Source organism: Heteronotia binoei, chromosome 1 (genome assembly GCF_032191835.1).
Source record: "Heteronotia binoei isolate CCM8104 ecotype False Entrance Well chromosome 1, APGP_CSIRO_Hbin_v1, whole genome shotgun sequence".
Lineage (NCBI taxonomy): Eukaryota > Metazoa > Chordata > Lepidosauria > Squamata > Gekkonidae > Heteronotia > Heteronotia binoei.
This window is the reverse complement of record NC_083223.1, coordinates 105,228,608-105,253,268: the sequence shown is the minus strand read 5'-3', so window position 1 is coordinate 105,253,268 and position 24,661 is coordinate 105,228,608. Positions and strand designations below refer to the sequence as shown.

The 24,661-nt window shown below is 42.5% G+C and overlaps 1 protein-coding gene across 1 annotated transcript in view; it reads left to right on the top strand.

Annotated features, from left to right (window-relative positions):
- The window catches only part of FRK (fyn related Src family tyrosine kinase), a 98,711-nt gene extending 78,937 nt beyond the window's left edge, over positions 1–19,774 (top strand). Inside the window, exons 7-8 of the mRNA XM_060238351.1 lie at positions 18,058–18,223; positions 19,490–19,774. Of these exons, the coding sequence (XP_060094334.1) occupies positions 18,058–18,223; positions 19,490–19,704 (381 nt within the window). The 3' untranslated portion in view covers positions 19,705–19,774. The remainder of the gene's footprint in view (positions 1–18,057; positions 18,224–19,489) is intronic.
- Positions 19,775–24,661: the final 4,887 nt, after the last annotated feature.

The window sequence follows — 24,661 nt, the reverse complement described above, 5'->3', positions numbered from 1 at the left end:
AAAATCCTTTCCTCCTCAGCCCTTAAGCCATCAGCTTCTCAGCTGCTAACCTCTATCTGTCATTTTTCAACTGCTGTTTTCCACTCTCCTGTTCTCAACATTTTGTGAGCTCTCATTGATTGCTCTTAGGGAGAGGCTGAACTTAACCTGTCTGTCATAGTCACCTTCCCAAGATTAGGCACTGAGGGACATTCAGGACATTATCCAGGGTCTTTGCAGTCATGGCTTCCTAATCAGCTTCCAGAAGAGCCAACCAGGGGTTGTTTTGTAGAAAAATAGGTGGTGGAACTCATCCAGGGATTGTTAGGTAGCTGCACTTACTATTCAATGGACAAGGTGGCAAGGGGGAGGTAGAACTCTCAGAAAGGTTCAGGAGCTGTACGTTCCCGCTGAATCTGAGGCCTGGAGCCAACTATCACCTGCCCAAGTCATCACATTGGGGGTAGTCAGAGGTTTTTTTGTAGAAAAAACGCAGCAGAAACTCATTTGTATATTAGGCCACAATTCCTGACATTACCATTGTTTCACACAGGGCTTTTTTGTAAGAAAAGCCCAGCAGGAACTCATTTATTTATTTATTTATTTATTTATTTGGGATTTATATCCCGCCCTTCCCACGAATGGCTCAGGGCGGCTTCCAACAATTAATCAAACTTAAAATTAAACAATTTCAAATATAAAACAGTTAAATAGTTAAACAGTTAAAAACATTAAAACAGAGTAATTCAGTTTCCTGTAAACAGATGGCTGGCCAGTTACCTCAAGTTGTTATCCTAGCTAGATGTAGGCTAGGTATAGGCTAGCCGGAAGAGGGTCGTCTTACAGGCCCTGCGGAACTGCGCCAAGTCCCGCAGGGCCCTCACCTCTTCCGGCAGCTGATTCCACCATACGGGGGCCATAACGGAGAAAGCCCTTTCCCTGGTGGCTTTCAGACGGGCTTCTTTTGGCCCGGGGATAGTGAGGAGATTTTGTGTTCCTGACCTCAGTGCTCTCTGGGGAACATGTGGGGAGAGACGGTCCTTCAGGTAGGCAGGTCCCAGGCCATATAGGGCTTTAAAGGTAATAACCAGCACCTTGTACCGGACTCGGTATATCACTGGAAGCCAGTGCAGAGTCCGGAGACCCGGCTGAATGTGTTCCCACTTTGGGAGACCCAATAACAGCCGGGCCGCGGCATTCTGCACCAGCTGCAGTTTCCGGGTCCGAGACAAGGGCAGCCCCATGTAGAGGGCGTTGCAGTAGTCCAACCTTGAGGTGACCGTAGCATGGATCACTGTTGCTAGGTCGTCGCGCTCCAGAAAGGGGGCCAGCTGCCTTGCCCGTCTAAGATGAAAAAATGCGGACTTGGCAGCGGCTGCTATCTGAGCCTCCATCTTTAAAGAAGGCTCCAATAGCACCCCCAAGCTCCTGACCCTGTCCGCCGCCATAAGCGGCGCACCATCAAAAGCCGGCAGGGGGATCCCCCTCCCCGGGCCGCGGCGGCCCAAGCAAAGGACCTCTGTCTTCGTAGGATTTAACTTCAGCCCACTCAGTCTGAGCCACTCAGCCACGGCCCGTAGTGCCTGGTCAAGATTTTCCGGGGCACAGACAGGCTGGCCATCCATCAGTAGATAGAGCTGGGTGTCATCAGCATACTGGTGACACCCCAACCCATACCTTCGGGCAATCTGGGCAAGAGGCCGCATGTAGATGTTAAATAACATCGGGGAGAGAACTGCCCCTTGGGGCACGCCACAATCAAGTGAGCGCCTCCGAGACAGCTCCCCCCCAATTGCGACCCTTTGTCCCCGACCTTCCAGGAAAGAGGAAAGCCACTGTAAGGCCAACCCCTGAATCCCTGCGTCGGCGAGGCGGCACGTCAGTAGCCGATGGTCGACCGTGTCGAACGCCGCCGACAGGTCTAACAACATCAGCACCGCCGAGCCACCCCGATCCAGATGCCGTTGAAGGTTATCCACTAAGGCAACCAACACTGTCTCCGTCCCGTGTCCCGGGCGAAAGCCGGACTGAAATGGGTCGAGGACGGAAGTGTCATCCAGGAAGGTATATTTGTATATTGGGCCACACCCTGATGCCAAGCCAGATGGAACTGTGTTCCTGTGCATTCCTGCTTTAAAAAAAAGTCCTGTGGGTAGTGATAGATTTCAGATTTAAGTGTTTCTTCCACTAGACTGAGTAGAGAAGATCATTCAAACAGTGAAACAGGTTTGCTCAGTGAAATCAACAGACTTGATAATCCTAGGATGTCTGCTAGGTTACAGGATTGCAACTATCAAAATAGTCCCTTGGGCCTGGGCACACTCTCAGGTACTTCAGTGGATGCTGTTTCCATATCAAAGGCTCATAAGTCTCTGAAAGCACATCAGAGTCAGTGTCAGTCAGCATCTCAACCAATCTCCTTTGGTGGACAGCCAATAAACACTTACTTGTAAGCAAGCCTTTTCAAGTGACCACAGAACTACAGATCACAACAGATGCTAGCCTGATGGGTTGGGGAACCCATTGCACACACTAGCCACATGCAGGGAACCTGGTTCAATCACAAAGCTTCTCGCAATTCATCCAGCACTTCTCCACTTACAAGACTATCTCTGTCTCAATTAAACATACGTATATGGACTGACAACACCACAGCTAAGGGTGTGTAAATCACCAGGGAGGCACCAAAGCCAAGAAGCTATAACAGGAATCAGCCATCCTCATGTCCTGAGCAAAACAACATCTAGCAATTCTCAGAACAGAACACATCAGCAATATAGCAAGTGTTCAAGTAGATTGGCTCAGCCACAGCTGCCAAGAAACATTCCGGTCCTTGATTCTATATTTTGGCCTCCTGTGCATAGATCTCTTTGCCTCCTCAATCGGTGCTAAGACACCCAGATTGTTTGTGAGACAAACAGAGCAAGTGGATGCTCTGATGTCCCTGTAGCCATCAGACCTTCTATGTACCTTTCCCCAATACCTTTGATTCTGAAGGTTCTGAACAAAATGAAATAGAAGACGGAGTTGATTTGCCTGGCCTCATATTGGCCCAGGAGAACTTGGTTTTCCAGCCTGCTGAAATCATCAGTTCAACCTCCACAGGAACTTCCATTGTCACTCAGTATGGTAACCCAGAGTCCCATCTGTCATCCAGACCCAGCTTGGCTTCATCTGATTGGATAGAAATTGAGCAGCAAGTGCTGATTGTTAGGGTTCCCAATCCCAAACTGGGGGCAGAGAATTCCCAGATTTGAAGGCCCTTCTATTGTTTCAGGGTTATCAGAAAGCAGCAGGATGGGGGTGGGGGTGAGAAAAGTCTGTTGAGCACTCTATTGTCGCCTATGGAGACTGGTCCCCATAGGGTATAATAAATAATTGATCCATGAGGCTTTGGGGGGGGCTGTTTTTTGATCTAGAGGCACCAGATTTTCAGCATAGCATCTGGTGCCTCTCCTCAACCCCCTCCCCCAAATTTAAAAAAATATTGGACCAGGGGTTCTAATTCTATGAGCCTCCAAGGAAGGTGTCCCCATCCTCTATTATTTCTAACGGGGAGAAAGCATTTAAAAGGAATATACTCCCTTTAAATGTGATGGCCAGACCTCCCTTGTCACAACCTTGCTCCTGGCACCACCCCCAGAGTCCCCAGTTATTCCCCGAGTCAGACCTGGCAACCCTACTGATTGTGTAGGGTTTTTTCTGATCAGGTCATTAAGACCATTAGGGTGGCCTGGAGAAATTCAAATTTCAGAATTTAAAACAGTTCTTGGAAGGCCTTTGTCAGATAGTACAAGAGGAAATGCAGCCAGAGACCCTGGATATTTCTCAGGTGCTGTTCTTCCTACAGGATGGAGTTTCTCTGGGTCTAAGAGCAAGCACTCTTTGTCATCAAATAATTGCCCTGAGCACCGTATTTTCATCAGTTCATGGTGCACCACTCTCCAGGCATCCAGTGGTGAAGAGATTTCTAAAGAGAGCTTCTTTGTATCATCTCTCGACAGTGCACAGGTTCCTTCTTGGAGGCTTCATCTTCTTCTTCAGGCTCTGACCAAACCTCCGTTGGAGCCTCTGAACTTCTCTGAAGTTCCTTACCCTCAAAATACTTTTCTTGGTAGCAGTTATATCAGCTAGATGCGTCTAAACAGGTGCTCTTTCCATCAGAAAGGGCTTATGCATCTTCCACAAGGACATGGTGGTCCTGCACACAGATTCCACCTTCATTCCCAAGGTCATCACACCTTTTCACAGTTTGCAGGAGACATATTTGCTGTCTTCCTGCCCAAAACTGTCTCATCCTAGGGAGAAGAATCGGCACTCTTGACTTTCACAGAGCACTTCACATTCATGCCAGTTTGGTGTAGTAGTTAAGTGCGTGGACTCTTATCTGGGAGTTTGATTCCCCACTCCTCCCCTTGCACCTGCTGGAATGGCCTTGGGTCAGCCATAGCTCTGGCAGAGGTTGTCCTTGAAAGGGTGGCTGCTGTGAGAGTCCTCTCAGCCCCACCCACCTCACAGGGTGTCTGTTGTGGGGGAGGAAGATATAGGAGATTGTGAGCTGCTTTGAGACTCTGAGATTTGGAGTGGAGGGCGGGATATAAATCCAATAACAACTTCTTCTTCTTCTTCTTCTTCTTCTTCTTCTTCTTCTTATTATTATTATTATAAGGACCCAGCCATTCAGTAAGTCAGATTCCCTTTTTGTGACCTTTCATCCAACAGTCAGGGCTTTTCATCCAACAGTCAAAGAGAAAAGGGTTTTTAAGGCTACACAAAGCAGGTGGCTAAAGGACTGCATCTCCTTGGCATATGGATTTCAGGGCCTTCAAGTCCCAGAGGGGATCACGGCTCATTTAACGAGATCTGCTTTAACACAAATGCATCTGTTGCAGGTATATGCAAGACTGCATTGACACCTGGGCCTTGGTGTCGATGTTTATCAGGCAGTACAAGATGGACTCTATTGCTGTGGCTGATGCAGCATTTGGGTGGAGAGCCCTACAGCAGATGGTTTAGTTCTTTTGTTACCTCTACGCTTGGCAGTTACTCTTTCCTCCCTAAATCATAATCAGAGTGTCCCCCTCCCCCTTGAGAGAGAACTGAACTTACTGTGAAGATTCTTTCTTCTTGAGGACAAGGATGACACTTTGGACCCACACTAGCTGGAGGGTTTCTCTTCAGCCTATTATGCTTCCTAAAGGATGACGGACTGCCAGTCTCCATGTTCATTTTGTCTTTCACTGTTCTAACAATTTATCTTTACCTGTATGGTTTGTTTCATAGAGTTCTATAAGCTCTGTTTGTTTGGCACATATTGTGTTCTGTTATCAACTGCAGAAGTCTCCAGACTGAAGGGTGAGCTCCCCCACACCCAGGAGACAGAAATTCAAATAATTTTCTGCCTCCAGGGACTGCAGGAAGAGAAACCCAAGCATATCAGAGTGTCCTTCATTAGTTCAATGTTCCATTTTAACTCTTTTCCCCTATGTTGTTTTTCTAGCCCCAAACAGAGCTTCTGTTTGCCCCATTGGGAGAAATATGCAGACAGCAGGACAAATAGCAGCTCTGTGAGGTTATCTGAAGTTGGCAAAATGGTGCAGAGATATTTAACCCATCCTTTCCCTGTACCATAATCAAGATCCTAATTGAGCCCACCAACAGGTATTATATGTCAACAAAATCTCTTTGAAGAGTCATCCATGGATTTCTCAGGGTCTTAACCAGTGTGGTGCATAAGTGAAATGGAATTGATTGCCTTCGAAGAAAGCCACAACAGCTAAGAATTGAACCTCCAGATTCAGTAGTGATTGCCAAATACTTGCAGCAATACAATTTCCCACTAGACCTTTAATCCTGGTTCAGCCCTGTCCTCAAACTGACATTCTATACTTGAATCATGGAATCATAGAAACCATATCTATGAGTTTATGATTCTAGTGTGGAAAAGGCCTAGTGCAGAATTGTCTCTCTGTCAGCATTACGTATTGTAAGTAAGCTTTCCGGGAGGGTTTTTTCCCCCCCTTCTGTTACTGGAGACTTAGCTTCAACAAGGAGTGTTAGAGGAATCAGAAGAAATATGTATTGTGTGGGCCATTTAATAATCACTTAAGCTGGTGTAATCACATTGAAAGTAACAGAACAAAATCCACATAAGAGATCAGTGGGTCACTGCAGTGAATACCTCAAAAATGTGTACATTCCTCTTGTTTAGAGGTATAACAAAAGCTTATTTTGTTCAATACCTGCTGGTATGAATGTTCCGAGTGCAGCATCAGGGAAGAAATGGAACTAATCTTCACTTTCCTCTTACCAATTATCATAGGAGACAAAGAAAGCAAGACTTTACTGTGAACTGCCATAAATCTTTCTGTTCTAGCCCCATTTTCCAGGAATCATCTGTGGGTATGTGAAGGTTACCAAGTATTCATATATGTGGAAAACATAACAAATATAAAGCTCACTCAATCTATGCATTAGGTGACAGATGGCAATCAACAGTCTTTTACCTAAAATTGATAGGGAAATAGAAATCAGTACCCTGCTGACCTTTCAAGATTTTTCTTTTGATACCATTGGTTATAAGATCCTGATAATATGTCAGTAATGATGCTTTATTTTTATGACATAATAGTTAACAATCACAATGGGATGCAGCCTGTGAAATCACATACAGCCTCACAGATTTGAAATGCTCATGCATTCTTCATTATGCATTAACCTTCCTTCTATAATGTAAACCAGGATAATTTCTCACTGGCAAAAATATCTGTGATCTTCAGGCTTTGATAGCCTTCAACACTGTCCTGATTAAAGCAGGAGAATTCCTACATGCATACTTGTGTGACCAGTGGTAGAAACCAGGATCCCAGGATAGGAAGCAGGGCAAGACAGTAGCAAGAGGGATCTGGCAGGTCAACAGTTTAACCAACACCAATTTGTAGGACAAATTAGTTCTACAGAAAGCATGATTGAAAACCGCATGTAGAACAGATAATTCGAGAAAGAAAGCCAAGCCACAATACGGAAATCAAGCTATGCATATATGCAGCCTACTGTTAATGTTAATTAAACACGTTAGGAGGTATTCTAGAATACATTTATTTCTTTATAAAGATAGGGAATGTTTACAGTGCAAGCCTATGTACAGTTACTCCAGGGATGCCTTGGATAGATTAAACAGGCAAACATATCATCTTTGACACTCACAAAGTAAGACTCGGGTTTGTTTGCCTTCTATAATAGAAGCTGAACTGTTGTCCGACAGGTTTGCAGCTTCACAGTGGATGTGGTAGCAGAGCTTTATTTCCTTGCCTTGCAACTCTTCTGAATTTGCATAGTACATGAAATTGATTCTCCCCCAATTGTGGATGGTTGAGTCAGGATATTACATGACATTGGAGGAGAACTGTACCTCTCTTAAGGCTGTGTAAAGGGGCACATACATGAAACAACTGTGATAACAGAGACCTAAATAAATACAGAATAGCAAGACTGCTTTCAGAAGCAGAGTGTTTATAATCATTGGCTCACTGATTTGTTCACTCTTTATAAAATTTATACAATTAGTCATCGATTAGCTTGTGGGGGGCAGAAATCTTACTAGGCTATGTGAGACTATGTATGGAATCATAGAATCATAGAGTTGGAAGGTACCTCCAGGGTCATCTAGTCCAGCCCCCTGCACAATGCAGGAAACTCACAAACACCTCCCTCTAAATTCACTGGATCTTCATTGCTGTCAGATGGTCATCTAGCCTCTGCACTGCACTATACTCTTTGAATAAACAAAAAGCAAACAAGCCTGATGAACAGGCTTGCAAACTAACCTAATGTCAAGAAATTGGCTCTCTGTTCATGACCAAGAAGAACATAAGCAGATCTTTTTTTTGGGGGGGGGGGCGGTTCAGGCATCCCTCATTTTAACAGAGTTGGACTGGAGTAACTCTTCATAGAGCTGCTCAAGCTCATCTTCAGGATTGGATTTGGGAAATCAGAATAACTCAGGATCAGGCAAAGCTGAATGGCCCCTGCAGACTTGGCCTGTCCTGTTGCCTCTTCCTATACCACCACCAACTGGCAGCATTGTGGGAAGAGGAAACTGGTGAGCTAGCATTGATCATTGGGTGCTTTTACATTCAGTTTGATCCAGAGTTTTAGAGTCTTCAAATCGCCTGCCACTGTTCCGCTTTAATTATTTTCCTTTTACATTTAAGTGTTTCAATTTTTTTGGGGGGGGGGGAAGATGTCTCTGATCAGAGGGCAGCCGGAATACCAGTGCTTAGTTAAATGTATACAATTGCTTGGAAATCGTGTGAACACTGCAAAAACAATACAAATTTAAATTACTAGATGAGGCAAGCAATGATATGTAAAAATTTCAAGTGCTGTAAGTTCTCATGACAATTACTGCACCTTGTGGTGGCTTTTGGAGGAGTCTTTTAAAAGAAGAAGAAGATGAAAACTTCTACAATACAAATTTGAAATGCCTGTAGAGAAAAGACCAGATCAAAACTAGTGTCAAGAAAAACGTTGCAGCAGCAGCTCCAAAACTCATGACACTAAAACAAATGTATATGCTTCGGGCAGCAACAATGCAAAATAGTTGTGAGAACGTTAGGTAATGTAAAAGGTGAGTTTCCAATGTGGTGATAGAGTCACAAACTATCAATATAAAAACACCCATTGTTGCAGCTGCAGGGTCTGAGCCCAGTAGCCCTCTCTGATCTCCCAGAACTTCCAGGGCTTGGCTCTGCTTTCTTCTGGTTGCCAACTGCTCTTTAGGCAATACTACTGGGAACTTTCCCAGTAAGTTAAATGGCCAGTCTGCTTCTGCTTGTCATTGAATCCATGGCAAAGCTTTCTTAAGCAGGACACTAGCAAGGGATGCTACCTGACCTGAAGCTGCTCCACTGGCAGTAGCTGATTCCCCCTGCTTCCGTCTGCCCTCCACAACACTGCCTCTTTCTGATATGTGCCACTCATAATTCTCTGGGCATCTTTAAGCATAGTGTAGCAGGTCACCCATGTCCAAGAAGGCTTCCCAGATGTTCATGAGAATGTCACAGGTAAGTCTCATTAGGCATGTGTAGCTTGCTGTACTGTGTTCAAAGATGCCTAAGGGAGGGAGGACAAAAGGAATATCACATGTTACAGCAGTGAGGTGTGTGTGTCTGTGTGTCAAGAAGAGGTTGAGTCTTCCACACATACCCCAAATCTGCCACCTGAGACCCTCACCTTATTATAGAGCTGACCCTGTTAACATATCAACTCATTTATCATTATTTTTAAAATAAATATTTTATTAGTTTTAAACAAGATACAAAAGGAGGGGAAAAACCAGGAATAACCACCACCCTACAAATGAGACAAAAGCAAAACATAGAAAGTAACCTTCTAAATTACCAACATAAATGACAAAGTAATATATATATATAATATAATAGTAATATATATAATACAATGAAGCATTGTTGAATCAAATTGTTGACAGAGGGCTTAATATTCAGCACTTTTTGGAAATTTATCTTACAAGTATAGCTAAGAGAGAGAGAAAAATATGACTTTAAGGATTGTTATGTTCCTATGAATTATTCTTTATTTCATACTTATTTTCCCCCATAATTTGATGAAGGCCTTGGATAAATGTTGAATGCCTCTTTGATTTGTATATAAGATAAAATCATGCCACATTTTGAAAAAGTCTGACAATTACACTATTTAATTGTAAATCCTACAGTAAGAGTAACTATGACCAGAAGGATGATAAAATTTGAACAAATCCTAATGCTACACATGAATAGTCAGGGTGTTTTTTGTAGCAGGAATTTACATATTAGACTACACACCCCTGATGTAGCCAATTCTCTAAGAGCTTACAGGGCCTAGTGTAAGCTCCAGGAGGATTGGCTACATCAGGGGTGCGTGGCCTAATATGAAAAGGAGTTCCTGCTACAAAAAAAGCCTGTGTGAATAGTGCAAAGGGAATGTTCTCTAAAATACATTCTCATTTAATCAGAATAAATACAAATATGTCAAATGGTCTGAAAACAACATAACAATATGGGAAAATGATATTGGGATAAAATAGAACAAAATGTGTGGAATAAGTTATGGATGACTCAAACAAGAAAAACTATATTGATAGCCCTCCGGGAGAGCTCTGTGAAACTATTGCATTAATGGTATATTATCCCAGTATGCCTTGCAAGTATAAGTAACACAAATAATACAAAAATGTTGGAGAAACTGTAATCAGCAAGGCGATTATATTCACACGTGGTGGCCATGTCCTATAGTGTTATAATTTTGGGAGACAATATTTTCAAAAATGGGAAATATCACTCCTCATATTATTTATGCCACACCAGCATTGGCTTTGCTAACAATTTTGGGGAACAAAGTGAAAAAGTGACATCTAAAGGATTAATAGTGTTTATGTTGATGGCAGCCTGCAGGGTAATAGCAAAAAGTTGGAATCTGCAGAATTTTTAACATTACATTTTTGGTATCTTGAGTTATGGCAAATAGCCATGGCAGAAAAACTGATGTATCAACTTAGAGTAAACAAAGGTAAAGCCAACATATCAGATTCATTTATCATTATTAATCCTCCTGTCTTACAGCCAGTCTGAGAAATGAATTACCCCAGTCTCTTTTCTGGAGAATTTTTAAACACAATCATTCGTCCTTCATGTACTTCCTTCTCAGTTTCACATATCAAAAACATTTAAACAGTACACAGAACACAGAACAGGCAAAAAATGACATACATATATACATGGCACACAAAAGAGAAAGGCAAGCGATATACTGAGGCAGGAGACACAAGACTGGGCACTAGAACATAGTGAAGAATAGAAAAGGCACAGAATTGGCAAAAGAACAGTTCAAAAAACAGCATAGAAAACAGACAGGCCTTAGGACACAGAATGAATGCCAAGAGTGAGAGCAGAGAATGGGCACAAGAAAGGCAGCAGAGATGGAATTGGCATTGGTAGACTCAGGGCCAAAGAAGACATGACATGCATCCCAAAGTTTTCCCTAGGGATGTGTTGCCTTTTTAAAGAGCGAGTTCTCACCTGGGAATTTCTTTAAACTGTGTTGGGGGCCCCTGTGGACCACTGTGTCAGGACCACTGTGGCATGGGGGGGATCCTACCTTCTCCCCATGCTATTTTTCTGACCCAAAACAGCATGATGGGGTATATGGGCACAGGGCCATCCCTGCCATTAGGCAAACTAGATTGCCTAGGGTGCCGGCCTTCTGGGGGCACCCCCATGTGACCCCCAGTGCAGAGGAGGCACTAGAAGTTAGCCTTACCTAGTGAGCCAGACAGTCTAGGGCTGGCCCTGTATGGGCAAATAATGCCTCCCACTGACATTTCTGATCAGAACTGGTGCCCCACAGTACAGGTTAAAGGAGTTCCTAGGGGAGAACTCATTCTGTAAAATGAACCTGGGGATGCCTGTCTCATCTACTTGGCCCAGACTGTGGAGTGCAATCTATGGAACTAACATATGGGTGTATAATAGGCAGAGACAAGAGAGTGTAAACTGGTCCCAAAAGCATGAAAATAAGAACACCATGGGCACAAGAAGAGCATGGGCATGAGAGAGCCAGTTTGGTGTAGTGGTTAAGTGCGTGGACTCTTATCTGGGAGTACTGGGTTTGATTCCCCACTCCTCCACTTGCACCTGCTGGAATGGCCTTGGGTTAGCCACAGCTCTGGCAGAGGTTGTCCTTGAAATGGCAGCTGCCGTGAGAGCCCTCTCAGCCCCACCTACCCTACAAGGTGTCTGTTGTGGGGGGAGAAGATATAGAAGATAGTAAACCGCTCTGAGTCTCTGATTCAGAGAGAAGGGCGGGGTATAAATCTGCAATTCTTCTTCTTCTCCTTCTCAGAACAGACTTATAACATGTGGCATAGGCTAGAATCAAACACCTTTTCATGCTTTTACTTGGTTTGCCTGTTCCATCTCCACTCCCCCCGCCCCCAGATTATATGGCACCAGGACGGCAGGCCTATCTCCAGGTTAGATTTGAGGCAGAGTGTCTGCTGCTCAAGATTCATGAATCAATGAGCTTCTAAGGGTACAAAAGGAAAGGAATGGAGGCAGAGTGTCTCCCAAAGCTGAACTCTGTGTTGTGCTCCTCTCCACTCAAGAGAGCATGGAAATCATGGTACACAGATATCAGTGCACTTAATATAATTCCACTGTATTTGCTTTCCAGATAAATGCTACTTTAGCGACAGTGTTGTTATTCTTAAATAGCATAGCTTCTGCCAAGGCAGTGGTTGGGAAGGGATCTGTGCCTCTCTCCCTATGAACTAGGAATACACACAAAATTGTTTTTTAAAATAAAATATATATGTTGAGGGAATCAGGGCTTTTGTGGAATTGTTACTTGGACTACTTACTATACTGGGACTACAGAAACACAAACAGATCTAGAAATGGATGCTACTCTTTTGTAACTTTGAGACTAGAATGCAATAATACACTATATGAAAAATTACCATTGGATAGTCCCATTAATTTGAACAAAGTATATACAGGATCAGAGGACTATGTATTCTGTGAACAACCATGGGGCTTTTTATAAGTGGATGAACATATTCTATATTGAAATCTCAATATTTAGAAAATAAATCCTGCTGTTTAAAAATGGGCCTAGAGATCAATAAATTAAAATAAAACCTAAGTATAATAATATTATACCAGCATCCCCAGGATTTATTTAAGAGTTAAGAAACATCAGAAAGTACATTCCTGAGTAGTATGTGATAAAAATCTTAGAAAGGAGGTCTGAGGAAGGAAGACTAACCTCAGGAAACGTCAATTACAAGTAAATAATTTTCCATTTATTCTCCAGTGGCTGTCAGCTTTCTTTGTCTAAATTAATTGGTGCCACTTTGAACCAATATATTAATTTAAATCTCTTGGAGTCTGTATTTTTAGTCCTGGAACTGTTTAAGAGATTATTATCAAAGTCAATGGCCCTTTGGTACCAGCAATTAATCACCAAACAAAGGTTCTCAAATGCGTTAGCTTCTGCTGTCGCCTTGTCTTCTTATGAAGGCCAGACATGAGTCCTCTGTCTGTGGTGCCAGCAGGAGCTTTGTGCTGCGGTCATTGCCAAATTCTGGATTTGCACTAGTAAGCCCCAATTAATCAAGGACATTTCAATATTGCATGTGCAATTGGCAAAACAAGGGCTAGGAGTGAATGAATGAAGATTCTGTCTCCCAGGCTCAGTTTGGCAAATCACATCTCTAAATCCCATGGAATCCAAGCACTTTATCCACAATGGAACAGCAATTTAAAAATAATTAGTGATATAATGTAATATAATTAATGATGAGAGGGAAGGCAGCATGGCATTGCCTGATTTTGTCAGATCTCAGAAACAAAATAGGTTTGGTATTTGGAAGGGAGACCTCCTAGGAAGACTCTAAAAGGAAGGCAATGACAAAACACCTCCACTTCTCACTTGTCTTGAAAGCCCATTGCTGGGGTGGCTATAAATCAGTGGCGACTTTGCATGCACGCGCACACACACAAATATAATAATAAAATAGAAGAGAGAACTACTTATATAAGCCACTTATTGCAGAGAAAGGTGGTATATAAATAAAGTGAATAAATAATATTTGGGTTTATAGTTGATACTATATATACAATGCTAGAGCATAAAGAAATATTTTAAAGTCAGGAATAATGCTACCTAAGTACATATCCAAATGAACAAAGATCAAACATAATTTTCCTGGGCTTAATATAAAATAACATGACCAAAATTAACATCCACATTCAAACATAATCAAACACAATCTTATGAGTCATGAAACAAAACTTTCTAGTTTATTTACGAAAATCATAAATAGACCTACCATAGCACTGGCTTTTCATCTTGGAACTCATGCTTGGGCCATTCATATACATCCAAAATATTTTTTATCAGTTCACAAAAACTTTTACCATTCAGGTGAAAGATGCTCTCACAACTAGAGATGGGCATGAACTGGGAAAATGTTGTTCATTTAGGTTTGTGGTTCATGGCGTGCCCAGTTTGTGAGACATGAAATATCACAAACTTTAAAGAGCTAAATGAACTGGTTTGGTTTGTGACATGGTAAAATGGACCCCAGCATGCTAGACACACCAAACTTGCAGGGGATCTCCAGCTGACTCTCCTCTATCTTCCAAGTTTGATGAGGATTGGATTTACGGGATCTGAGTAATGACCCCACCAAAGAGGTGCCCCCCCCATACACCATTGTACAGTTAAAAAAAAAGTTTAAAAAGCAAGGTCAATAGAAAGGCAGCATAACATAATCAAAGTTCCAGAGAATCTCTGCAGTAAAAACTGAAGGTGGGGAGCAATATTGCAAGCCCAGCAGAACCAGTGAAGTGTGCCCAGCTGAATCAGTGCCACTGTGACAGTGCAAACCTAAGGTACTTAGGTCAAACAAGAGAATCTGCAATAGAAACTGAAGGTGCTGAGCACTTTTGTGAGACCAACAGAACCAGTACAATCTACTAGTGCCCAGCAGAACCCAGTGCCTTTTTGGCAATGTCAGCTCAACAGGACTGATGTCTAGCACAGAATCACAATCCAAGTAAGGGCGGGGGGTTGGAAGCCCAGCAGAACCAGTACAATGTACTAGTGCCCAGCAGAACTCAGTGTTGAGCTGGGAGACAGGAATTATGTCATTTCCTGTGGTGTCTCTTCCAAGTCAAGGGCGAAATGATGTCACTTCCAGGGCACACCGAACCAAAACTCCACATTTCCCTGTAATGTCACTTCCAGGGCACTCCCCCAAACCTGCCTCTTCTTCTGAAGTAACTTTGTTTTCATAAAAATCTCTCTGAAACTCATGCTGAGCCAAAATGGGGATAGAAAGTGGGCAGTCTGCAACTTTTTCATACATTCCCAGGGTCCTCTCTTTCCACCCCCACACCTGCATGCACCTATCTGTTTGTGTGTTCTTCTCCAGCTTGCAAGCACTCCTAATGCCCATGTTCAATTGTCTGCACCACCTACACACCCCTTCCTCAACAGCACTGGCAATTGGGAGCGCTGTTGCCATTGCCATCAGGAATGCCAGCACTGTGTACCACCCACAATGGGCCCTGGCAGCTGCTCTACCTCAAAATATGCTGACACACTTAGTAGGCCCTTCCTTCAGCTGCTACTACTGGAACCCTGCCTCAAGCTACAACTAAGCTTGCTTGGTTTCAAGAAAATCTTTTGACAGCTATTTTTCATACTTTTCCTTGGCTGAAACACTGGGAAATTGTTGTGAAAGGTAGCAGAGAATTGTACTGTAATTAATGACTTAATTTCAAGTTATATCAAGTTCAAACAAGCTTTTCTGCAGTTATCCCAAAAATGATATATATGAGGGGCTTGCAGCTTTGTACTGGCTGTGTTTCCCATGCCTTTAAAAGCAACCTGTTGTGTAGATATTTAGTCAGTGAATTTCTTTCATCCTTTTTAATATCTACAGGAGGAGTTTAATTTTGGTGTCAGACAGCTGTTAAAAGTAGGACTGGTAAAATGGTGCCGAGTTCATGATACCATCACTTCCAATGCTGTTGAGATAAACAGCAGTAATCTCCAATAATCTCTTTCTGCCCCACACCTCTCACTCACACAGAAATCTCATAGAAAGGCCAACTGGCTACAACTGGGGCACCAACTTTTCATTGGCAGAGCTCCTATGTCTGCAACAACAGTATGATGAACAGGAAAGTTTCATCCAGTAAAAATGGAAGGAAAGAAAGAAAGAGAAAGGGAAAGAATGAAATGGAAGGGAAGGAAAAGAAAGACATGGAAAGAAAGAACATAAGAGAAGCCATGTTGGATCAGGCCAGTGGACCATCCAGTCCAAAATTCTCTCACACAATGCCCAAAAAGCACCAGAATGTCCACCAGTGGAGTCAGAGCACTAGAAGACCTTCCACTGTTGCTTCCCACTCAGCACCAAGAATACAGACAGCATCATTTGCAGGGAAAGAAAGAAGGCGGGACAAAGGGGAAAAAAGCCTTACCATCAGATGACCCCAGCCAGCAACAATTCCACCCAAGGGTTGTTTGGTTAAAAAAAAAATAGCTACTGGAATGCCCACACTCCGCCCCTCCCAGCTGAACCCCCCCCCCTTCTTTGCCGTCCAGGCCTCCTGGGGAAATCTCTCCAAAAGAACATACTGCAATGCACATGAAAGCTCATACCTTGAAGAACACTTCATGTGTCTAAAGTGCCAGTGTTCTCTCAAACACTGGAAGGGGGGGGGAGGAGGAAGGAGAGGCAGCCCAGCTCCTCTCTGCATAACATAGAGACAGGGGATGGGATGAAAGGAAGGAAGGAAAATGGAGCTCAGGCTTTGCAGCCTGTGTCAGTCTTCAAGCCTAGCTTTTCTCTGCACAACAGAGAGACGGGAAAGGAAGGAAGCAAAGCAGAGCTCATGCTTTGCTGGGGGCGGGGCTAACTTTGGCTTTTCTTGTGACCAGTTATTGAGGCTTCCATGGTCCGGTACCGGGTTACGACCCTGCAAATGGGAAACGCTGCTCTAAAGTCATACCGCAGAAAAATACCCTAGCTTAACTAATACATTTGCAAAACTTGCCTCAGATGGCACATACCTTAAGTCCAAGAGTCAAAGGCCACAGCTGATGACTTCTGTATAGTAGTGTAAGCATAACATAGTCCAGGCCTTGAGTCCATCAGAATCCAACCTAGTCTCTTTTCTCCAAGCACTTAGCTCAAATATAATTTTTTGTCCAAGAGACATCAAGACACATTCTTGCTAAAACCTTCTAGAAAGTTATCAGTCCTGACCTCCTCCCTCCCATCCACATTTTCAGCTCTGACCTTGAAGATAAGGGCTCTGTAGGCTGAGAAATTGGTTAGTAACACCTGCAGGATGGAATAAGCCCATTACCATTCATGTTAATACTTGAGCAGGGAGGACAGGGGTATGTTGCCTTTGACCATGCTGCTCTAGGAATTTCCCCTAATGGTCTTTACTACAGAGATCTCGGGGAATTTCTGGAGTAGTGCAGGGACTGTGATATCACTTCTGGATAATCACACAGAAGCAATGTCACAGAATCTACGACACACCCCCTTTCCTATGCTCCACCCTTAAAATCTTCCAGGTGTGTGGGTGCAGACTGGCAACCCTATAAATAAAAATGGTATTCTGATTCCTAGTATATACAGTAAATATATGGAAAAGGTATATACAGAAAATTTAGTATATAACTTAACTGGAAAGGGATTATACCCCCTCATATGTGTCTGGCAAGGGCTTTTTCTGATCCAGGAAACACAGAATATGAAAAGCAATTGAAAAGGAGAAGGAGGAGGGCTTTACTCCCTGAAATCTAGTGGTGAAAATTAATCCTCTCCCCTATTTATTCTAGTGTCAAACTTGATGATTGACTAATCATTAGGTAGTGAACTACACCCCCTCCTCCAGATAAGACAGCTTTTGTATACTGGGCAATTTCCAGGCAGGCAGGAGAAAAAGATAAGTGTGTCTGCTGAAGACTGAGCATACTTATTGCCCTCAGAATGTTAAAAGCAGTTGCTGGTTATGAGAGCGAGGACAGTGGGGGAGTAGGAAATTGGCCTGTTCAAGCTCTATGAACTTGTAGTATCTTAAAGATAAGAGATTTGGGTCAGGGGGAGTTTCCCAAAAGTTTATCCCTTCACACACACATCTCCAATTTATCACATTTATTTGGGATAGCTAAGGCATGTGGGGCATGTCATAAATTTTATTTATTTATTTTTAACTGATTTATATTCTGTCCTCTCTTCCAATGGGCTCAGGGTGAATTACAACCTAAAACTCTTCTCCATATTCCTGTGCTATTTTGAATTCCTCTCTGTTTCTATGTATCTTTCCTCTTTTTGCTTCTGATGTCATTCAAAGCCAGCCTTCTTTCATAATATGAGAAGTGAATATAGCCTGTGAAATGGAAAGGCCCCTAAACAATCTAATCCTTCAAATCCAGCAGTTATAATTTGACATTGGAGGGGTTTTTTTTGTGTTTTGTATTCAATAGCTAGAAAATGAAAGTGTATATGAAGCCAAACATGAAACAAAACTACCCGTGAAATGGACAGCTCCTGAAGCGATTCACTCCAATAGATTCAGCATTAAATCTGATGTGTGGTCATTTGGAATACTTCTCTTTGAAATAATCACATACGGAAAAATGCCTTATTCAGGTGAGTGATTTACTCTAAAAGAATATTTTTGACATATTTCTTTCCTGAGTGTTCTTTTTTTCAACAGATTCTTAGATCTGGCAAGATTTGAAATGCCGTGTATGTAATAACTATATTTTGTGGGTTAGAGAATAATTCATAGCTATTGGATAGCAGAAGCTGATTGGATACTCAGAACCAATGGACTCAAGTTTTCCATGACTTGCTTAGCTGGAACCAATTCAGTTTTTCTCTGCTAGTGGGGCATCTTCCAAAGTTAAATATATCCCTTACTCTCTTAAGAAGAGAGTAAAAGAAGCATGATACTTTACCAGTCCCTCATGACCTAGGACCCACTTATCTAAAGACAGGGTTTTATTTGTAGAAAAAGCCCAGCAGGAGCTCATTTGCATATTAAACCACACCCCTTGACATCACCATTGTTTCACACAGGGCTTTTTTGTAGAAAAAGTCCAACAGAAACTTATTTGCATATTAGGCCACACCCCCTGATGCAAAGCCAGCCAGAACTGTGTTCCTGTGCATTCCTGCTCAAAAAAAGCCCTGTCTAAAAGACCACTTCTCTCAATATGCCACTCTGTGACAGGTGTGCTCATCTGAGCAAAGTCTTCTAAAGCTGCTATCTTATATCTCTAATCCAGTTTTAGCATTTATTGTATGCCATCCTGTGGCACAGAGTGGGAAGCTGCAGTATTGCAGTCCAAGCTCTGCTCACGACCTGAGTTTGATCCTAGTGGAAGCTGGATTCAGGTAGCCAGCTCAAGGGTGACTCAGCCTTCCATTCTTCCAAGGTTGGTAAAATGAGTACCCATCTTGCTACGGGTAGATTGTAGATGACTGGGGAAGGCAATGGCAAACCATCCCATAAAAAGTCTGCCATGAAAACGTCGTGATGGAATGTCACCCCGGAGTCGGAAACGACTGGTGCTTGCACAAGGGACTACCTTTACCTTTTTATGCTTTGTACTGTTTTTATTGCATTGCTTTCTAACTTTGTAATCCAGTCTTATTACACTGTTTATTATGTATTTTATACAGTTCCTACTACATTGTTTTAAATGTTATAATTCACCTTGCGTTTCAGTAAGAAATATTATAAATAAAGTAAATAAAATAAAGTATATCAGCACAAGGATTTTAGAGACTGAAGGCTCTGCAAAAGAATATATTGCAAATCAATGATATTTGTGGGATCATAACCCAGTTCCAATTTAAATGATCACTCTACATGTGTTACAATATCCACCTTTTGAAACTTCAATTTAGGTTTGATGGGATACCAAGTAATCCAGAAACTGGATCAAGGGTACAGAATTCCTCAACCAGAGAACTGTCCTCAAGAGCTGTATAACATCATGCTGCAGTGCTGGAATGCTGAACCTCAGGAACGGCCAACTTTTGAAACATTGCACTGGAAACTGGAAGATTATTACGATATGGATTCTATGACCTATATAGATTCAAACACTTTTGCAAAATGAACTGCAAAATATTCCCATTGGTCATTTGAGGAGAATGCCCCTCAAAAATGTGTTCCTTTAGAAAAATATTTCCCTTTTATCATTTGGTTTTGTTCTACAGAACATGCATTTCTAGCATCCTCTGCTAGAAAGCACACTCTGGGTGATATTATATATCTCCAGCATGTTTACAATCTGATTCATGCAGCAGATGAAGCAGACTCTTACCTTTGAAAGCTCATGACATATTAAATTGGATAGGGTGCTACAAGTTATATCAGATGGGAGCCCCATCCAAAGACTCCAATGCATCATCAGCTCCAGTGCCATTATTTGATATCCCATGCCCACTCTGTAGTGGAGATAATGGCTATAATACCGGAGTACATTGCAATTACACTGGAGTACATATCACACCCATGTTAACCCACTGATCATGACACCATATTACCAACGACACACCCATGGCAGACAGAGATGGAAACACCGACCATTTGCCAGGCAAGGAGCATGCAAAAGCTAGGTGAGTGACATGAAGATCCATAAGTGCACAATCATAGAAGGTATTCCAGTCATCTCCCCAGTAGCTTGTTATAGAAAGGCATCCATTTGACAAATAGTTCATGGATGTGAATCCTGCTCAAGAAGGCAAAGCGCAGCTATAGCACATCCTAGTTTCTTGGTCTGAGCATTGTATGGGGAGCCAGAACACTCTTGAAGGGATCTCAGCCACAACCGCAGATTTAATACAATAAATAAATAGTCCAGCCATGTTTATCGCTGTTCTGTATGACAGTCATTTTAGATGGCATGCTCTCATGCTCCATCTCATAACTGCTGCTGGATGTGTGTGTGTGTGTAGGGAGAGCCAGTTTGGTGTAGTGGTGAAGTATGTGGACTCTTATCTGGGAGCACCGGGTTTGATTCCCCACTCCTCCACTTGCACCTGCTAGCATGGCCTTGGGTCAGCCATAGCTCTGGCAGAGGTTGTCCTTGAAAGGGCAGCTGCTGTGAGAGCCCTCTCCAGCCCCACCCACCTCACAGGGTGTCTGTTGTGGGGGAGGAAGGTAAAGGAGATTGTGAGCCGCTCTGAGACTCTTCGGAGTGGAGGGTGGAATATAAATCCAATATCTTCATCATCTTCTTCTTATTGCTGGTATCCCTACAGTGTAGCAGCAAGATGTGCTCAGGTCACTGCAGTGGTTCAACATGTCACAAGCTCAGCTCGTGATTGGCCTTGCACTATGAACTGAGTCTGTCCTGGCTTCTGCCCATGTTGGAAGATTGCTGGCAAAGAGTCTGAAGAGATGATGGTAATGAATAATGTTCCACAATAGCAACAACAGCCAGTGGGTTCCACAGTTCTACAAATGGCACTCTTGCAGTTCTTCTAGCCCCCTCTTACTTGAATGTTCCCATGTGGCAGGGTGCACCTCTTAGGAGTCATGCTATAGCTCTGATGCCAATACTTATTCATCCCTTCTAGGAACTGCATTGAAATTTTGTTTGCAGTGTCAGCTGGAGCAACTCTGTGAGACTCTGAGCCTGCAAGACAACAGGCACCATTTGTGGATGATTAGTCGTAGCATTGTATTGATGGAATGACTGGAGGTTGCCCAGGTTTTTGGTTGTGCTTCCTGTCTTCCTGCTTGCCGTGGGGGTTACAACAGCAGAAAACTACTGACAGTGTTGTGCAATATGGCTGGCATATCTGCAATGACAGCTCCCCCTTTGTTTGGTACATACTTACTGCTAGCAGCTGTTGAAGTGGCGGGAGAAGGTTGATGAAGCAGCACGCAAAATGGAGGGGGTCATGGGGATGCAGTTGCAGCAGTGATAGTTTGGGGCATGAACCACTCCCCACTTACCTGGGAGGGGGGTGCATTGTCCTTGCACCCACAATTATAGGAATACAGCTTTTTCCTTCAGTCTTTGACCGATTCCCCACTAGGCTTGTCTGCCCCAGGGCTGCGACTCGCTCCACCTTTTTCCTGTGGCAAGCAAGATCCTCTGAAAACTGTTTTCTGCTTGCTGCGGAAAAGAAGCATGGCAAGCTGCAGCCCTGGGGCAGCTTGTGTGAAATTGGACAGAAGCGTGGGGGAGGGGAGGGGGCTCCGACGCCAGAACAAGCCTAGTGGGGAATCAGTCTTTGTGTCCTAAGTTGACCTGAGAGAGGTCTGAGCAAACCCATATTAGCCAGATGCTACAATGAGGGTTGTTTCCATCTCTTGGAGGTATGGCTGGAAGGCAGTCGCTTCCCCTCTCTGCATGTATTGTGTAGGGATATGCCAGGATTATTGCTGACATAATATTGCCATGCTGCCAGGGGCATAGTGTCAGAGGCTGGGGAGACTTTTGATGTCAACTAAACTCCAGTCTGCCCCCTGACATGCTTCTGACAGCACCTATTTCTGCATTAGGATCATACATCAGCCCTGTACCAATGAAGTTTGGCACTGCTGTATCTCCAAAGTTGCTGCAAGATGTCTTGGAGTTATGCACCCTAAACCATCCTGTGACATTAAAATAGCAATGAATCTTAAGAAATGTGTATCTATGCAAACTTGTGATGATACAACAAACTGTGATGGCAATAGTTTAAAGAAACAAAGGACTAGATTTTTAATAATCTCTGTACTGTTCGATGACAATAAATAGAGTAATTTATTATTTTAAAAAGAGAAAAAATGCAAATAATTGCTAGATAACCTGCTGCAGAACAGACATTGCAAGACTGTACTTTTTTTATACATGACTGATTGATTGTTACTCTTCCTAGTCTGCTGCTTATCAGCTAAATCCCACTAATCGGTTGTTATGAAGGAACTTGATTGCTGTTATGCACAGCAGGATCTGTGTGCCAAGACATTTTCTTTTTTCTCTTTCCTTTTCTCTAAATATCTTGTGACTATAATTTTGTCTAGGCTATGTGAAATGTCTCTATTGCATTTGGGTTAGATGTACATTTGCTCCAGAAAGAAATAGAGAGACATATTGGGAAAGCATTAATATTCTGTTGAAAGTGATTTTGAAAATAAATGTCTGCAATTGTCTGTTTTAGGATCAGATGATAAACCAAAGATGGAAAATGGATGCTAATTTTTGAATTGTAGTTTATAATTCATGTATTAAAAATTGTAAAGATAAATCTCCCAGTACCACTGCCATAAAACTTCTGTGAATTTTAAAAGAAATTGGGTGGGGTTCTATTTTGCATTTCTTTCAAACACTGATTTGAGCTATTATAGATTAAGTGCATATGAATAGGGAATCAGACCACTGATCCATATAGTGCAGTATTATATACATTATTGACATCAATCCTCCAGGATTTCAAGCAGATCTTTCAATTAGAACTGAACCTGGGACCTTCTGAATCTCAAGCATGGGTTCCCCACTCAACCAGAATCTTGCTGCCCTCTGCTATAATCCTTCCCTTGGACTCCTTAGACATTGCTTTTGTCTGACCTAAGAACTTGCCTCAACCCTACATGGATTAGATCTGGATGCCAGCAACCCAACACAACCTCTGTACTGTGCAATGATGATGTCTGGATTCTGGCCAGGTATACCTTCAAGTTCAAAATATGGTATATTCTCTTCAGAGGAAGAATCAACTGTAAAATACTAGCACTGATAGTCTTTCCCTTATACTGTGACACCATAAAAAGAACCTCCAGACTGAAAATAAAATACAGATCAATTAACAACATGACACATTTGGTTCTTGAATTTGACTTGAAGGCACGTTATGAACTAGTGAAGTTCTATGTTTAATACCAGACCTTGATAGGGTGAAAATGTGCTTACTTATGGTAAAATTGTCTAGAAAGAATTCTTCCTATTAAATGAGGTTTTTATTTCAGTCCATTTTCTAATAATTTCTATTTTATATGACAGATAACTGCCAGACTTGCTTTACATTGTACATCAAGGCTATCATTTCCAGTTGGAGCATACTCTAAGAGTGGCTGAACTCCCTGAACTTGGTTTCTGAGGCCTTTTGTGATCATGGCTCTGCCAAAGCAATCTGTTACCCTTGTTTTCCCTGAAGAATCATGGAATAAAATAATATATCCAGTTATGAGAAACACTAAGAGATTTTGTTTAACGAAGTGTCTCACCTTTCTTTTTTGTCTCTCTAACAGAATATGAAAGAGAAAAGCTGGATTTTTCTGTAGTGCCCGTTTTTAAAAATGTCCTCATGCAAGCTATGCAAGGACACCTTTTATGTATGCTTTATTTTAGTAATGAAGGAACCATCTTGAAATGGGATGGAATGTTATTGTTCTATTTTCCTCAAGGTCTTCTTGTCCATAATAAGCAAACCTTATAGACTGGGCCAATGATCTGCTTACTATCACAGAACTGTAACCCACAGGGAAGAAAGCTTGATCGAGCATTTGCCTATGTCAGAATTCCTGTTTTTGATAAGCTAGAAGAGGAATTCTAGCAAATTCTCCTTATATATACTGGGAGTAGGGAACAGATCACACACAGGACTCCCCAGTCCCCACCTGCATTCTAAAGTGATTCAGTTTTAGAAGGCTCTACCAGATGTCCCCCAACCCTTTCACTAATTGTGCAGCCTGGTTTAATTAAATAGACCTACCAATCTACTCAAGCAGAAAGAGATGCTTTGGGTGTGGGTGTGTGGGTGGCTGTAGTGGCAGACATGCTGAATTTTGACTGGAGAGTACTGGAATCAAATTTCCATTCAGCCATCCATCTAGTTCACTGGGTCACATTGGGCCAGTTACTATCTGTCAGCTTAATGTTTCTCAGTGTTTTATTATGAGGTTATATGAGAAGCAGGTCAGGGACCCTACACAGAGTTCTAGTCTCCCCCCCACCCCCCCAAAAATTATCCACCATGCTGTGTAGACAGCTGCTTTTGAGACTGATATAGCATGGAGATCTGAACAAAGGAAAACGTTTTTTAAAAAATCTCATTATGCCTATGCAAATCCAGCTGTAT